Consider the following 17440-nt stretch of genomic DNA (forward strand, 5'->3'; position numbering starts at 1 on the left):
TTTTACTTCTTATAACTTTCAGAAAGACAATTTTAGAGAAAAAAAATTCAACCTTAAAAATGATTTTAGGATTTTTAAACACATATACCTTTTTACCTTTTAAATTCTTTCCTCTTCTTTCCTGACAATTTAAATCAATGTTCAAGTACATGTATTTGTTTTATTTTAAGGAATAATAAATACATTTTAATTTAATTCTTCAGTTTAGCTTCTGTTTTTTCAACAAATAATATTTGTGAAATATTTCTTCAAACTTATTATGATTAAAATAAAATAAAAATATTCTGGCAAATCTAGAAAATCTGTAGAATTCAATTTAAATCTTATTTCAAAGTTTTTTCAATTTCTTTTAAAAATGTTGTTCTGGAAAATCTAGAAGAAATAATGATTTGTCTTTGTTAGAAATATAGCTTGGTCCAATTTGTTATACATTCTAACACATTGCAGATTGGATTTTAACCTATTTAAAACACGTCATCAAAATTCTAAAATGAATCTTAATCATGGGACGGCGTAGCGCAGTGGGAGAGTGGCCGTGCGCAACCCGAGCGTCCCTGGTTCAATTCCCACCTAGTACCAACCTCGTCACGTCCGTTGTGTCCTGAGCAAGACACTTCACCCTTGCTCCTGATGGGTGCTGGTTAGCGCCTTGCATGGCAGCTCCCTCCATCAGTGTGTGAATGTGTGTGTGAATGGGTAAATGTGGAAGTAGTGTCAAAGCGCTTTGAGTACCTTGAAGGTAGAAAAGCGCTATACAAGTACAACCCATTTATCATTTATAATCAGGAAAAATTACTAATGATGTTTAATGAATAATTTTTGGTAATTTTTTTCAAAAATATTCGAATTAGGTAGTTTTTCCTCTTCACTTTTTTTGGTTGAATTTTGAATTTTAAAGAGTCGAAATTGAAGAAAAACTGTTTCAAAATTAAATTTTCACTTTTTTCCTGTTTTCTCCTCTTTTAAACCGTTCAATTAAATGTTTTTTTCATCATTTATTCTTTACAAAAAACTTTCCGTAAAAGGAAAACAAATGTACGACGGAATGACAGACAGAAATACCCATTTTCTTTATATATATATATATTTATTTATTAAAGGTAAATTGAGCAAATTGGTTATTTCCGGCAATTTAATTAAGTGTGTATCAAACTGGTAGCCCTTCGCATTAATCAGTACCCAAGAAGTAGCTCTTGGTTTCAAAAAGGTTGGTGACCCCTGTTATAGAGAATGCTAAAGGCAGTGCCTTTAAGGCACGCCCTCAATATTGTTGCCCGGGTGGAAATCGAGATTTTCGGGAGTGGCACTGTACTTCGGGAGGATTGGCAAGTGTGAGAAATTGCGGGCCGGAGTTTGACATCCATGGCCTATCACAAAAAAATAAGAGTTGTAGAAATGATTGGACACTCAAGACAGCCATGACATTATGTCCTTCACAAGTGTATGTAAACTTTTGACCTTGACAAAATAATATATTGTGATATATATCGAGGCTGCAATATATATCACCATATAGATTTTAGACCCCTTTACCCAGTAAGGTAACATCTACATCCCACTTCCTCCGTCCAGCGTGTCACTTCCTGTCCTTCTGACCTCCAGGAAGTCAGAGAAGTAGCGCTCAGCAAAAGCAGAACGTGACATTTTTGTTGTGGCGCCGTCCTCATGTCCCTCTGTGCCGGCAGTTGGTGTGCGTGGCCCAGGAGGACTACTGGCGGATCCTCAACCACGTGGAGAAGAACACGCACAAGGTGGAGGAGGAGGGCGAGATCGTCATGGTGAAGGAGCACCGAGAGCTGGACCGCAGCGGCACCAGGAAGGGCCACATCGTCATCAAGGTGGGCGCCACATCTATTGATTTTGACCTCGGCAGCTTAGGTCCAAAGTTAGAAGAGGTACCTTCATTCACTTAAAGGCCAACTGAAATGAGATGTTCTTATTTAAACGGGGATAGCAGGTCCATTCTATGTGTCATACTTGATCATTTCGCGATATTGCCATATTTTTGCTGAAAGGATTTAGTAGAGAACATCCACAATAAAGTTTGCAACTTTTGGTCGCTAATAAAAAAGCCTTGCCTTCACCGGAAGTCGCAGACGATGACGTCACCGATGTGATGGCTCCTCACGTCCTCACATTGTTTTTAATGGGAGCCTCCAACAAACAGAGCTATTCGGACCGAGAAAGCGACAATTTCATCAATCAATCAATCAATCAATGTTTATTTATATAGCCCCAAATCACAAATGTCTCAAAGGACTGCACAAATCATTACGACTACGACATCCTCGGAAGAACCCACAAAAGGGCAAGGAAAACTCACACCCAGTGGGCAGGGAGAATTCACATCCAGTGGGACGCCAGTGACAATGCTGACTATGAGAAACCTTGGAGAGGACCTCAGATGTGGGCAACCCCCCCCCCCCTCTAGGGGACCGAAAGCAATGGATGTCGAGCGGGTCTAACATGATACTGTGAAAGTTCAATCCGTAGTGGCTCCAAGACAGCAGCGAGAGTTCAGTTCAAGCGGATCCAAGACAGCAGCGAGAGCCCCGTCCACAGGAAACCATCTCAAGCGGATCAGCAGCGTAGAGATGTCCCCAACCGATAATTTCCCCATTAATTTGAGCGAGGATGAAAGATTTGGGGATGAGGATATTGATAGTGAAGGACTAGAAAAAAAATAAAATAAAGTAAACAAAAAAAAAGGCGATTGCATTGGGAGGGATTCCGATGTTTTTAGACACATTTCCAAGGATCCATCCATCCATTTTCTACCGCTTATTCCCTTTTTTGGGGTCGCGGGGGGCGCTGGCGCCTATCTCAGCTACAATCGGGCGGAAGGCGGGGTACACCCTGGACAAGTCGCCACCTCATCGCAGACATTTACTAGGATAATTCTGGGAAATCCCTTATCTTTCTATTGTGTTGCTAGTGTTTTAGTGAGTTAAATAGTACCTTTTTATTTATTTATTTAATACATTTATTAATCAATCCAACAAAACAATACATAACAATGCAATCAAATTCCAAAACCGAACCCAACCCAGTAACACTCAGAATAGCAACAAACAAAGCAATTGAGGACACACAAACACAACACGGTACAATCCAAAAGTAGTGAAACAAAAATGAACATTATCAATATTAGTAACAATTTCAAAATAGCAGTGTTTAAAAATCCCTATTTGACATTATCATTAAAAACGTTAATACAAAAAAATAATAAATAAATAAAATGAACAATTAATCGCATCTCATAAGCTAGACAACACACTGTGTCCAATATTTTACACAAAGATACAATAAGTCATATTTTGGTTCATTTAATACTTAAAACTAATTTCAATAATGGATCCCATATTCCAATATATGACTCATTATTATCTAAACTAAATGCAGTTTTTTCTACTGATATCATCTCCATAGCTTGTGTATACCAGTTAGTTTGAGTTGGACTATCAACATTTATCCATTTTTTTAATATTACCCGTTTTGTTATTATGCATATTGAAAGAAAACCATTTTTACTCTTTGATGACTCGTTACTAAATTGATTGAGATCCCCAAAAATACAAGTTTGCAATGTCATTGGGATGTTTATATTAAGGAATGTGATTGTTTCTTTGGTTGTTTTTAACCGTAATTCTTTTATTCTCTCACATTCCCTCAATAAATGAACAAGAGTTCCCTCTTCGTACATAACTTGCTATCTACTAGACCAATTTCAAACAGCTGAGAAGATGTAAAATACAAGTACCTGATAGTCGGAGGGGTGTGTCCACGGGTGTGTTGACGCCAGTTTCTGAGGGAAGTCACGGCAGCTGCATGGACGGCGCAAGCTCCGCTGATCTCCAATAAGAGGCGACTTTTTACCACAATTTTCTCACCGAAACCTGCCGGTTGACAAGTGGTCGGGATCCATGTTCGCTTGACCGCGCTCTGATCCATAGTAAAGCTTCACCTCCGGGAATTTTAAACAAGGAATCACCGTGTGTTTGTGTGGCTAAAGGCTAAAGCTTCCCACCTCCATCTTTCTACTTTGACTTCTCCATTATTAATTGAACAAAACTGAAGTGTTTAAAGGCCTACTGAAATGAGATTTTCTTATTTAAACGGGGATAGCAGGTCCATTCTATGTGTCATACTTGATCATTTCGCGATATTGCCATATTTTTGCTGAAAGGATTTAGTAGAGAACATCCACAATAAAGTTCGCAACTTTTGGTCGCTAATAAAAAAGTCTTGCCTTTACCGGAAGTAGCAGACGATGACGTCACATGTTGATGGCTCCTCACATCCTCACATTGTTTATAATGGGAGCCTCCAACCAAAAGAGCTATTCGGACCGAGAAAGCGACAATTTCCCCATTAATTTGAGCGAGGATGAAAGATTCGTGGATGAGGAAAGTGAGAGTGAAGGACTAGGAAAGAAAAAAAAAAAAGGCGAGGGCAGTGGGAGCGATTCAGATGTTATTAGACACATTTACTAGGATAATTCTGGGAAATCCCTTATCTTTCTATTGTTTTGCTAGTGTTTTAGTGAGGGGCGGCATGGCGTAGTGGGTAGAGCGGCCTTGCCAGAAACCTGAGGGTTGCAGGTTCGCTTCCCACCTATTGACATCCAAATCGCTGCCGTTTGTCCTTGGGCAGGACACTTCACCTTTGCCCCCGGTGCCGCTCACACTGGCGAATGAATGAATGATTGGTGGTTGTCGGAGGGGCCGTAGGCGCAAACTGGCACCCACGCTTCCGTCAGTCTACCCCAGGGCAGCTGTGGCTACTGATGTAGCTTACCACCACCAGGTGTGAATGATTGATGGGTTCCCACTTCTCTGTGAGCGCTTTGCGTATCTAACAATAGAAAAGCGCGATATAAATCTAATCCATCATCATCATCATTAAATAGTACCTTGATAGTCGGAGGGGTGTGTCCACGGGTGTTTTGACGCCAGTTTCTGAGGGAAGTCACGGCAGCTGCATGGACGGCGCAAGCTCCGCTGATCTCCGGGTAAGAGGCGACTTTTTACCACAATTTTCTCACCGAAAACTGCCGGTTGACATGTGGTCGGGATCCATGTTCGCTTGACCGCTCTGATCCATAGTAAAGCTTCACCTCCGGGAATTTTAAACAAGGAATCACCGTGTGTTTGTGTGGCTAAAGGCTAAAAGCTTCCCAACTCCATCTTTCTACTTTGACTTCTCCATTATTAATTGAACAAAACTGAAGTGTTTAAAGGCCTACTGAAATGAGATTTTCTTATTTAAACGGGGATAGCGGGTCCATTCTATGTGTCATACTTGATCATTTCGCGATATTGCCATATTTTTGCTGAAAGGATTTAGTAGAGAACATCCACAATAAAGTTCGCAACTTTTGGTCGCTAATAAAAAAGTCTTGCCTTTACCGGAAGTAGCAGACGATGACGTCACATGTTGATGGCTCCTCACATCCTCACATTGTTTATAATGGGAGCCTCCAACCAAAAGAGCTATTCGGACCGAGAAAGCGACAATTTCCCCATTAATTTGAGCGAGGATGAAAGATTCGTGGATGAGGAAAGTGAGAGTGAAGGACTAGGAAAGAAAAAAAAAAAAGGCGAGGGCAGTGGGAGCGATTCAGATGTTATTAGACACATTTACTAGGATAATTCTGGGAAATCCCTTATCTTTCTATTGTTTTGCTAGTGTTTTAGTGAGGGGCGGCATGGCGTAGTGGGTAGAGCGGCCTTGCCAGAAACCTGAGGGTTGCAGGTTCGCTTCCCACCTATTGACATCCAAATCGCTGCCGTTTGTCCTTGGGCAGGACACTTCACCTTTGCCCCCGGTGCCGCTCACACTGGCGAATGAATGAATGATTGGTGGTTGTCGGAGGGGCCATAGGCGCAAACTGGCACCCACGGTTCCGTCAGTCTACCCCAGGGCAGCTGTGGCTACTGATGTAGCTTACCACCACCAGGTGTGAATGATTGATGGGTTCCCACTTCTCTGTGAGCGCTTTGCGTATCTAACAATAGAAAAGCGCGATATAAATCTAATCCATCATCATCATCATTAAATAGTACCTTGATAGTCGGAGGGGTGTGTCCACGGGTGTTTTGACGCCAGTTTCTGAGGGAAGTCACGGCAGCTGCATGGACGGCGCAAGCTCCGCTGATCTCCGGGTAAGAGGCGACTTTTTACCACAATTTTCTCACCGAAAACTGCCGGTTGACATGTGGTCGGGATCCATGTTCGCTTGACCGCTCTGATCCATAGTAAAGCTTCACCTCCGGGAATTTTAAACAAGGAATCACCGTGTGTTTGTGTTGCTAAAGGCTAAAGCTTCCCACCTCCATCTTTCTACTTTGACTTCTCCATTATTAATTGAACAAATTGCAAAAGATTCAGCAACACAGATCTCCAAAATACTGTGTAATTATGCCGTTTAAGCAGACGACTTTTAGCTGTGTGTGTGTGCAGCGCTTATGTTTCCTAACGGTCCGTGACGTCACGCGTACGCGTCATCATTCCGCGACGTTTTCAACAGGAAACTCCGCGGGAAATTTAAAATTGTAATTTAGTAAACTAAAGCGGCCGTATTGACATGTGTTGCAATGTTAATATTTCATCATTGATATATAAACTATCAGACTGCGTGGTCGCTAGTAGTGGGTTTCAGTAGGCCTTTAATTGTTTTGTAGGGATGGGTACGCTCCCAGTTCCCAGTACCTGGGAATCTATATCGGTAGTCAACAGTATCAATTTTCAGTACCGTATTTTTCGGACTATAAGGCGCACTTAAAATATGTACTTTTTTCTCAAAACTTGACAGTGCGCCTTTTAACCTGACGCGCCCAATGTATGGAATTATCCCGGTTTTGCTTACCGACCTCGAAGCAATTTTATTTGGTGCATGGTGTAATGATAAGTGTGAACAGTAGATGGTGTCAGGTTGAGTTTGTGAGGAACCCCGAGATGCAGAGACTTTGGCAGGCATTGAATAAGAAAACATAATTTAATGTCCAAAAATGTAAAAATAAAGAAGAAACACAAAGGGTGCACAAAGCGGAGAACAAACTTGGCTATGAACAAAAACTAGCACAAAGGCTAACTGTGGACTAGAAACAAAAACACTTACTGTGACACGAAGGAACTATGGCATGAGCAGAGTGAACAGAAGTAGACACAGCTACAACGATATGTATTAATGACATTGACAGGTAAGGATGACAATAATCCAGCCCTGACTGAAGGACAAAGCAGGTTTAAATAGGACCGGGCTGATTGACGCCAGGTGTGGCCAGGTGCCAATCACCTGCACTTGAGGGAAAACAGCGCTCAGGGAGAAAAGCAGGAAATTACCAAAATAAAAGCGCTGACTGACAGGAAACAAAGACATACACAGAGGAAAAACTAAAACAAAACCAAACTGTCAGGGACAAGCCTGACAGATGGCAGTCAAACATAAGAGATATGTGTAGACTGCACTATGATTACAATATAACTCAAGTAAACCATATATGAAAATATAGAACATTACACACGGTGCTCAAAAATCTATCAAAAATGTTTTAGTACGACTTTGGTAAGCTATGAAACCGCACCGCTTGATGGATGGTCGGCGCAATAAACATGAGTATTATTATGGTGTGTGTATAAGGTAAGACATATTATATGGCGTTTTGTTACGCAATATTATGGAAAAGCAACTTTTCTTACCTTCTGGTACCTGCTGATCCGTATTTGGGATCTGCATAAATCCTGAAAAAATTGCGCTTGTCCGCCTTTGTAGTCCGTGGGAACACCGTAGTCGAAAAACTTCTCCTTTTTCTCTGTCTTCTTGTAATGGGACATTCATCCTCCGCTGTTGCCGTTTCTAATATAAAGTAGTGTAAAGTTCTTACTTATATCTGTCAGTAAATTCGCCATGAAAGCGCTAAAACATACCAGTGTAGTGAGTTTCCATTATTCACCCAAGGAACTTTAGTTATTAGAAAGTTCCGGTCTTGTTGATGTTTCCGGTTGAGGAAACGCTGCTCCGTTATTGATTGAAGTAAAATCGGAATGTCATTAAAACAGTTAGCTCCATCTTTTGACACTTCTTCCACTCCCGTCCTTGCACGCTACACCGCTACAACAACGATGACGGGGAGAAGACGACGTCGAAGGTGAGCCACGTAAATAAGAACGCCCACAAAACGGCGCATCCGGAAGCGACGGTCAGAAAGCGGTTTGAAGATGATCTGTAAAACATCATCTATGCAACATTTTGACCAAAGAACCACCATTACATGTTATTTAGACCACAAGGAAGTGTTTAACATTTAGAAAAAAAAAATTCCATAACCCGGTGCGCCTTTTATATAAAAAAAGGATTGAAAATAAACTATTCATCGGCAGTACGCCTTATAATGGTCCGAGATTGTATTATCAAAAACAATGAAAATGTATTAACACACACTAAAAATGTGATGATTATGATAACGGCTGTCTAGTTGTTATATCCTGTTTTATTATCGCATTTGCAAGTATGATGTAAATTTGCACTTACCTTTGTAAGTCCAAGACATTAAATGGCAGTAGTGTATAGTTTATGGTGTGTTCGCTCGTCAGTTCAGTCTTTGCTATCCATTTTTTTTTTTTTTTGCTGTGCCCTACAATGAGTTAATACCCTATTTTTCGGACCATTGAGCGCACCGGATTATAAGACACACTGCCGATGAGCGGGTCTATTCAGGTCTGTTTTCATACAAAAGAGAGTGGCAATCCCCGGCAACCTGAGGGTTCCTGGTTCAATCCCCACCTTTTACCAACCTCGTTACGTCCGTTGTGTCATTGAGCAAGACCCTTCTTGGTCGTGATGGGTCGTGAATGTGGAAATAGTGTCAAAGCGCTTTTATAAAAAAATATATAATTAAAAAGTAAATAAAACGAAAATGAAAAAAATATATAATAATTAAAAATAATAAAAAGTTAAGATAAAAATGTAAAGTAAAAAAAGATTCTGATCCTTACTAATCCTAGTTATATATATATATATTAATTTAAAAAATCATTGAAAAATATAATTAAAAAGTAAATAAAACGAAAATTAAAAAATATAATAATTAAAAATAATAAAAAGTTAAGATAAAAATGTAAAATAAAAAAAGATTCTGACGATTGAGGAACCCCTCATGAAACAGTTCTGTAGAGATGAAGTGGTCTTGTGATTTTTCCCACACATAAAATATAGAAAAAAAATAATTATAAAGTAAATAAAACGAAAATGAAAAAAATATAATAATTAAAAATAATGCAAAGTTAAGATAAAAATGTCAAATGAAAAAAGATTCTTGACGATTGAGGGAACCCCTCATGAAACAGTTCTGTAGAGATGAAGTAGTCTTGTGATTTTTCCCACACACACACACATATATATATATATATATATATAAAATATAGAAAAAAAATAATTAAAAAGTAAATAAAACGAAAATGGAAAAAATATAAGAATTAAAAATACTACAAAGTTAAGATAAAAATGTAAGATAAAAAAAGATTCTGGTCGTTACTAATCCCAGTTTTCACTCGTAAGTTTTGTCTGCAAAGAGGCACACTATTGATTTTGAGTGTGGCAAGGTCAAAGGTCAAATTGTCGTGTGGTGTCACAGTTGTTGTTGTCTCTCAAAGACAGCACACTATTGTTTTTGACGGGCAAAGCACAGCTGGCATCGGCTCCTGCGGTAGACAATGGATGGATGAATCCATGCCGTTGAGATTCAAAGACACGTTTGACTTTTCATTGATTAGCGCAAGCAAACTGTTCGTTTTGAAGGCTTGGTTGGAGGGTCGATCATTTTCTAGCAAAGGTCAAGTTCAGGCTCACTATCCTGACATGTTCCAGCAATCCGCAGCTTTGCCAGGGATGGAAGGATTTCTTAAAGCGACGACTCAGCATTCTTTGTGACTCGCTAAAAGCAAGCGTTAGCGCCATTAGCTCCTCTTGTTCACCAAGGACCTCTGATCTTTTCTCCAATCGGGTATCGATCACGTATTGATCCTCTAAATGCTTCTCGCAGCAATACTTTCTCTTTGCTACTCCTACTTCCTCAAAAAATGTTTCCTTTTCGAGAAGCTTCTTTTCTGTCCAATGAGAAAGTAGACACATTGCATCCATACCATCAACCGTGCACATCGTCATTACCTGTTAAATAAATCAACCATCGAGGGTGTGATGCATAATATAGGCTGACCATATTGTAAAAGAGGACACATATATATACAGAGAAGCCGGCGGCGTTTTTTGGATGTTGTTGATAAGTGGCTTTTGGTTTGCTTAGTAGCGCTTTAACTTGCACTTGCAGATGTAGCGACAAACTGTATTTAGTGATAGTGGTTTTTTGAAGTGTTCCTGAGCCCATGTGGTGATATCCTTTAGGGATTGATGTCGTTTTTTGATACAGTGCCGTCTTACGTGGAGTGATTTCTCCAGATTCTCTGAAGCTTTTGATGATATTAAGGACCGTAGATGTTGAAATCCCTAAATTTCTTGGAATTGCACTTTGAGAAACGTTGTTCTTAAACAGTTTGACTGTTTGCTCACGCAGTTGTGGACAAAGGGGTGTACCTCGCCCCATCCTTTCTTGTGAAAGACTGAGCATTTGTTGGGAAGCTGTTTTTATACCCAATCATGGCACCCACCTGTTCCCAATTAACCTGCACACCTGTGGGATGTTCCAAATAAGTGTTTGATGAGCATTCCTCAACTTTATCAGTATTTATTGCCACCTTTCCCAACTTCTTTGTCACGTGTTGCCGGCATCAAATTCTAAAGTTAATGATTATTTGCAAAAAAAAAAAAATGTTTATCAGTTTGTACATCAAATATGTTGTCTTTGTAGCATATTCAACTGAATATGGGTTGAAAATGATTTGCAAATCATTGTATTCCGTTTATATTTACATCTAACACAATTTCCCAACTCATATGGAAACGGGGTTTGTAATAAGTTGGAGTTGTATTTATTTCAGTATAAAAGTGTAAATATTTAACGCTTAAATCTCTGGAGTCTACATCAACTTCAGATCCATCCCTCATTTCCAAATATGTTAGGTTTTTTGTTTATGTTGTTTTTTTGTTTGTTTGTTTTCCGCCCTATTTTGTCCAACAAAACTGTTTTTAGTGGCAAACACACAAAATATGCAAAATCTTCCACCAAAAAAATACTTTCAAAATGTGACGTAATCGGAACTTCGGATAGGTCAATAATTCATAATAACATTGATTTTGATTCAATATTATGTTTTGACTCATGACAGTTTGAAAGAAAATAAACCAGCTTTCTTTTATTAGTCAACATTGCAACTTGTTCTAAATTACATTTCACCTTTCAGCTTTTTTATTTCACTTTTGTTACGTTTTTGTTTATTTTATTGGTATTTTTAGAATGTGCCGTGGGCCTTTAAAACAGTAGCTGTGGGCCGCAAACGGCCTCCGGGGTACAATTTTGACACCCCTGCTATAGATAATAAAACACTAAATCTGATAAATCTATGGATAAAAAGCAGTCTGGCGACGGATGCGCGTTTATCATAACTCTGACTCAAAATGCCGGACATTTGAGGGATTTAAGAAACTCCGCCCGGACAGCCCGGCAAAAGAGGATGTATGGTCAGTCTACATAATACTTATTCTTAATTACTTACTAATAATACTTCAAAACCTACTTCCTAAATTCTATCAATATGACATATAACTACAAAATGCAATTTCGCTGAAACAAAACAGAACAGAACGGCGTGGCGCAGTGGAAGAGTGGCCGTGCGCAACCCGAGGGTCACTGGTTCAAATCCCACCTAGAACCAACCTCGTCACGTCCGTTGTGTCCTGAGCAAGACACTTCACCCTTGCTCCTGATGGGTGCTGGTTGGCGCCTTGCATGGCAGCTCCCTCCATCAGTGTGTGAATGTGTGTGTGAATGGGTAAATGTGGAAGTAGTGTAAAAGCGCTTTGAGTACCTTGAAGGTAGAAAAGCGCTATACAAGTACAACCCATTTATTTATTTATTTAACTGCTAGCAGTTAGCAGGCCAGACATATAGTGTCATGCAGCAAAACATACTCAACAGTTAGCATTCGTCCAGTCTCAAAATATATGACTCTGAGATGTACAACCTAAAAAAATAGCTAAAAAAGCTGGCATTCTAACGTTAGCATGCGTCGAGAGCCAAGATATGACTTTGACAGGTGTATTTACAAAATTAGCCAAAAAATATAGCATTTCAATGTTAGCTTTTTTGAATGTTAGCTCAATGTTAGCTTTTTTCAATGTTTGTTTTCTTCCCTTTTTGTCAAACTAAACTATGCTTTTAGCTTAAAAAGCTGGCATTCTAACGTTAGCATGCGTCGAGAACCAAGATATGACTCTGACAGGTGTATCTACAAAATTAGCCAAAAAAGCTAGCATTTCAACGTTGCCGTTTTTGAATGTTAGCTCAATGTTAGCTTTTTTCAATGTTTGTTTTCCGCCCTTTTTTGTCAAACAAAACTATGCTTTTAGCTTAAAAAGCTGGCATTCTAACATTAGCATGCGTCGAGAACTAAGATATGACTCTGACAGGTGTATCTACAAAATTTACCAAAAAAGCTAGCACTTCAATGTTAGCTTTTTTTTAATGTTAGCTCAATGTTAGCTTTTTTCAATGTTAGTTTTCTGCCCTTTTTTGTCAAACAAAACTATGCTTTTAGCTTAAAAAGCTGGCATTCTAACATTAGCATGCGTCGAGAACTAAGATATGACTCTGACAGGTGTATCTACAAAATTTACCAAAAAAGCTAGCACTTCAATGTTAGCTTTTTTTTAATGTTAGCTCAATGTTAGCTTTTTTCAATGTTAGTTTTCTGCCCTTTTTTGTCAAACAAAACTATGCTTTTAGCTTAAAAAGCTGGCATTCTAACGTTAACATGCATCGAGAACCAAAATATGACTGACAGGTGTATCTACAAAATTAGCCAAAAAAGCTAGCATTTCAATGTTAGCTTTTTTGAATGTTAGCTCATTGTTAGCTTTTTCAATGTTTGTTTTCCGCCCTTTTTTGTCAAACAAAACTATGCTTTTAATGGCAAACGCACAAAATATGCAAAATCTTCCACCCAAAAAACCCTTTTCAAAGTAGAATATTTGATGTGAAATAATCGGAACCTTGGATAGGTCAATGCTAACAGTTAGCATGCTAACAGTTAGCATGCGTCAAGTACTAATATATCTGACTCTGAGGTGTATGCCGGCAAAATTAACCTAAAAGGGGACCCAAAAGGGTCTCAGTTATTAAATATTAAATGTAAGTCACATATAAAAATAAAAAAAATTCAAAAAAGTTTATGTTTTATGCCTTTTCTGTCAAAGAAAGCCCTATTTTTATGGATAAAACACAAAATATGCTGTATTTCCCACCAAAATGTTTCGTAATATTTAAAGTAATTGGTGTCTTTAACAGATCTATAATTCATACTAACATTGATTTTGAGTCATTATTATTTTTTGAAAAATAACAGTTTAAAGGAAAATTTAGGGGACCCAAAAGGGTCCCACTCATAAAAGTCTTAAAAATAAGTTATGCTTTATTTTTTACAATTTTTAATTTTAATGCTGAGATCTTGAAGATAAACTTCAGATCTATCCGTGGAAATACATTTTGTTAATTTTATCTTTGTGTTAATTTGTTGATTTATGCCCTTTTTTGTCAAAGAAAACTGGGTTTTTATATGGCAAACACAGAAATATATGCAATATTTTGCAAATATTTAATATTTTCTCCCAAAAATATTTTAAAGTGGAATATTGGATGTCAAGTAATTTAATAGTAATAAGTCAATAATTTAAAACCCACAAAAATAGCTCAAAAAGCTAACATTCTAATGTTAGCATGCGTCGAGAACCAAAATATCTGACTCTGACGGGTAAAGTGACAAAATTAGCCAAAAATGCTAGCATGCTAACAGTTAGCATGCTAACAGTTAGCATGCATCAAGTACTAATATATTTGACTCTAAGATGTGTACTTGCAAAATGAACACAAAAAGGGAACCCAAAAGGGTCTCAGTCATTAAATGTTTTAAAATAAATCACATATATATATTTTTTAATTCAACATTTTTTAAAAAGTTGATGTTTTATGCCTTTTCTGTAAAAGAAACCCCTGTTTTTATGGATAAAACACAAAACATGCTATATTTCCCACCAAAATTTTGGGGAATATTTTAAGTAATTGGAATCTTAAATAATGGATACATTTATCATTGGTTTTCCAAAGGGTTACAAAAAAGTGGGACCCCAAAAAATAACTGTGGGACCCCATTTTTATGACTCGATAGGCCCATTTTGAAAATTCCAAGCCAACACTGATGGAGAATTAATACGTGCAAAACAGCAGCAGGTGGCTGTGGCCTGCGGGCCATTTCTAATACTAATCAAATATTTGACTTCTTCACTGTTTTAGAGGAAGCATGTTTGCATGCTCTTTGTACACAATTATATGTAGGGGGAAAAAAGCATCACACTTCAACACATCAAACGTTATCAGTCACCTGAAATACCATCATCGCTACAACAGTGTTTTGAAAGCCTACAAAAGCGCCGCAATTGTTTTGTTGGACTCTTTCTTACCTCCTAGTGTGGACACTTAAATCTGCATAAAAAAACGAATACTAATAAATGAGTTATCCATATTAGCTTGAAAAAAACAACACATACAACGTTAGTAAAATTCAAAACCCTGAAATATCATTCACAAACTAAAAAAGCGCATCCATTTAATTGTTTTTTAAAGTAATATTAGGTTCAGTGTTTCCCCCAGAATATTTGCTAGTTAAGGTGGTGTTTCCCTCCAGCCGGGTGTGTGTAAGGAACATTGTAATTTGTACTTTGGCCTGTCGCCACCCGGGGAGGCAATAGACTACAGACTGTAGTGAAGTGGGCCGGCTTCGTCGCGTGAAAAAGCCTCCAATTTTTGGTTGTGTTTTCCGCTCCGTATGCTGAATGACAAGATATATCTCGATATTTTTTCCGTAAAGTAAAAACAAAACACAAAAGACTCACCTCAAGGACTGCAAGCGAGCTGAGTTGTTGACTGGGAGGTGTCTATTATAATTTGGGGAGAGTCCGCTGCATTATAATCACCTGCTAAACACCTCTCTGCCTGCTTCTGCCATGAGCACTGACTCCATTTGCTCGGAATATTCACTGCTGATTGGCTGTTACTGCTCTGCGTGGAACCAATCAGGTTGTGTGGGTGGGACAATGCTGAGTGCTGCAGAGACGTACTGACGGAGGCAGAGACAGTACGAAGCGTAGCAGCTTGTTAAGACTTTAGATTAGCACCAAATGATAATATGAATATATTTAATAAGGTCAAATACAAATACGGCAACAAGAGAAGTATCCTACACTTCTCTTTTGTAAAGTAAAGCTATATGATCTGCCTGAGAAGCTAGAAAGGACAAACAAATAAATAAATATATATGTATGTATGTATATGTATATATATATATATATATTTTTTTTTTTTTTTAAGACTTTAGTTTAGGCGGTGGCTCTTTGTTGTTAAGGTGGCCGCCTTAACAAAAAATTGTTGCGGGAAACCCTGAGGTTCATACATCCATAGTTTTTAATGTTTTATGTTTTTATTAAAAAGTTTTTTTGTTTTTTTTTTCAAAACGGAAATATATTTCCTGTCAGTGTAATTAGTGGAAGTCATGTGTGGAAACAAAACCAAAAGGTTACTAATATCAGAAAGTGTCTTCCTTAAAGCTGCACTTTCACTTGTCTTTTTTTAGGATTCATGTTGACTTAAGTTACGGTTTTATTTCTTATAGTGTAGGTGAGTCCAACTGAAAAATTAAAGCATGCAAGGACCATTTTGACATTTTTCATTTTCATTATGTAGATAGTTTTATTTATTTATTTATTTTTAACTTAAGTTTTCTCTCAAGTTTGAGAGAAAAAAACGGTCTGTTGTTAAATGTTAAAAAAAAGTCATATATTATTATTTTTTGAACTCAACACTTTTAAAAAAAAGTTGATGTTTTATGCCTTTTTAAAAAAAAAAAAAAAACCAACCTGTTTTTATGAATAAAACACAAAATATGCTATATTTCCCACCAATATGTTTAGGAATATTTGATGTGAAGTAAGTGGAGTCATGAATAAGTTTACAATTCATACTAACATTGATTTTGAGTTATTATTATTTTTTGAACAATTACTTCTTTTTTTTTTAATTCCACAAAAATGATCATGGACCCAAAAGTGTTAAAATAAGTTATGCTTTATGTCTACAATTTTTACTTTTCAATACTTCTATAGCCTGAGATAAACTTCAGCTCTATCCGTCGAAATAAATGTTGATAATTTTTTTTATATTTTTGTTAATTTGTTTGTTTTATGCTCTATTTTGTCAAAGAAAACTTAGTTTTTATATGGCAAACACACAAAATATGCAATATTTTCTCCCATAAAATGTTTAAAAGTGGAATATTTGATGTCAAGTAATTGGATAGTGATATGTCAAAAACTTAAAACGACATAGATTGGGATTCATTATTATTATTTTTTGAACAATGATGGTTTTATACAAACCCCGTTTCCATATGAGTTGGGAAATAGTGTTAGATGTAAATATAAACAGAATACAATGATTTGCAAATCCTTTTCAACCCATATTCAATTGAATGCACTACAAAGACAAGATATTTGATGTTTAAACTCATAAACTTTGTTTTTTTTTTGCAAATAATAATTAACTTAGAATTTCATGGCTGCAACACGTGCCAAAGTAGTTGGGAAAGGGCATGTTCACCACTGTGTTACATCACTTTTTCTTTTAAAAACACTCAATAAACGTTTGGGAACTGAGGAAACTAATTGTTGAAGCTTTGAGAGTGGAATTCTTTACCATTCTTGTTTTATGTAGAGCTTCAGTCGTTCAACAGTCTGGGGTCTCCGCTGTCGTATTTTACGCTTCATAATGTGCCACACATTTTCGATGGGAGACAGGTCTGGACCGCAGGTGGGCCAGGAAAGTACTCGCACTCTTTTTTTACGAAGCCACGCTGTTGTAACGTGCTGAATGTGGCTTGGCATTGTCTTCCTGAAATAAGCAGGGGCGTCCATGAAAAAGACGGCGTTTTGATGGCAGCATATGTTGTTCCAAAACCTGTATGTACCTTTCAGCATTAATGGTGCCTTCACAGCTGTGTAAGTTACCCATGCCTTGGGCACTAATGCACCCCCATACCATCACACATGCTGGCTTTTGAACTTTGCGTCGATAACAGTCTGGATGGTTCGCTTCCTCTTTGGTCGAAATGACACGAAGTCGAATATTTACAAAAACTATTTGAATTGTGGACTCGACAGACCACAGAACACTTTTCCACTTTGCATCAGTCCATCTTAGATGATCTCGGGCCCAGAGAC

General features: G+C 37.8%; 1 protein-coding gene across 7 annotated transcripts in view; it reads left to right on the forward strand.

Moving 5' to 3' along the window:
- The window catches only part of rapgef6 (Rap guanine nucleotide exchange factor (GEF) 6), a 341924-nt gene that overhangs the window by 244492 nt on the left and 79992 nt on the right, over window positions 1–17440 (forward strand). For all 7 annotated transcript variants that reach the window (XM_061891505.1, XM_061891506.1, XM_061891508.1 and 4 more), the window contains one exon: window positions 1686–1838. In XM_061891505.1, the coding sequence (XP_061747489.1) occupies window positions 1686–1838 (153 nt within the window). The remainder of the gene's footprint in view (window positions 1–1685; window positions 1839–17440) is intronic.

This window comes from Nerophis ophidion, linkage group LG28, assembly GCF_033978795.1.
Source record: "Nerophis ophidion isolate RoL-2023_Sa linkage group LG28, RoL_Noph_v1.0, whole genome shotgun sequence".
Classification (NCBI taxonomy): Eukaryota; Metazoa; Chordata; class Actinopteri; order Syngnathiformes; family Syngnathidae; genus Nerophis; species Nerophis ophidion.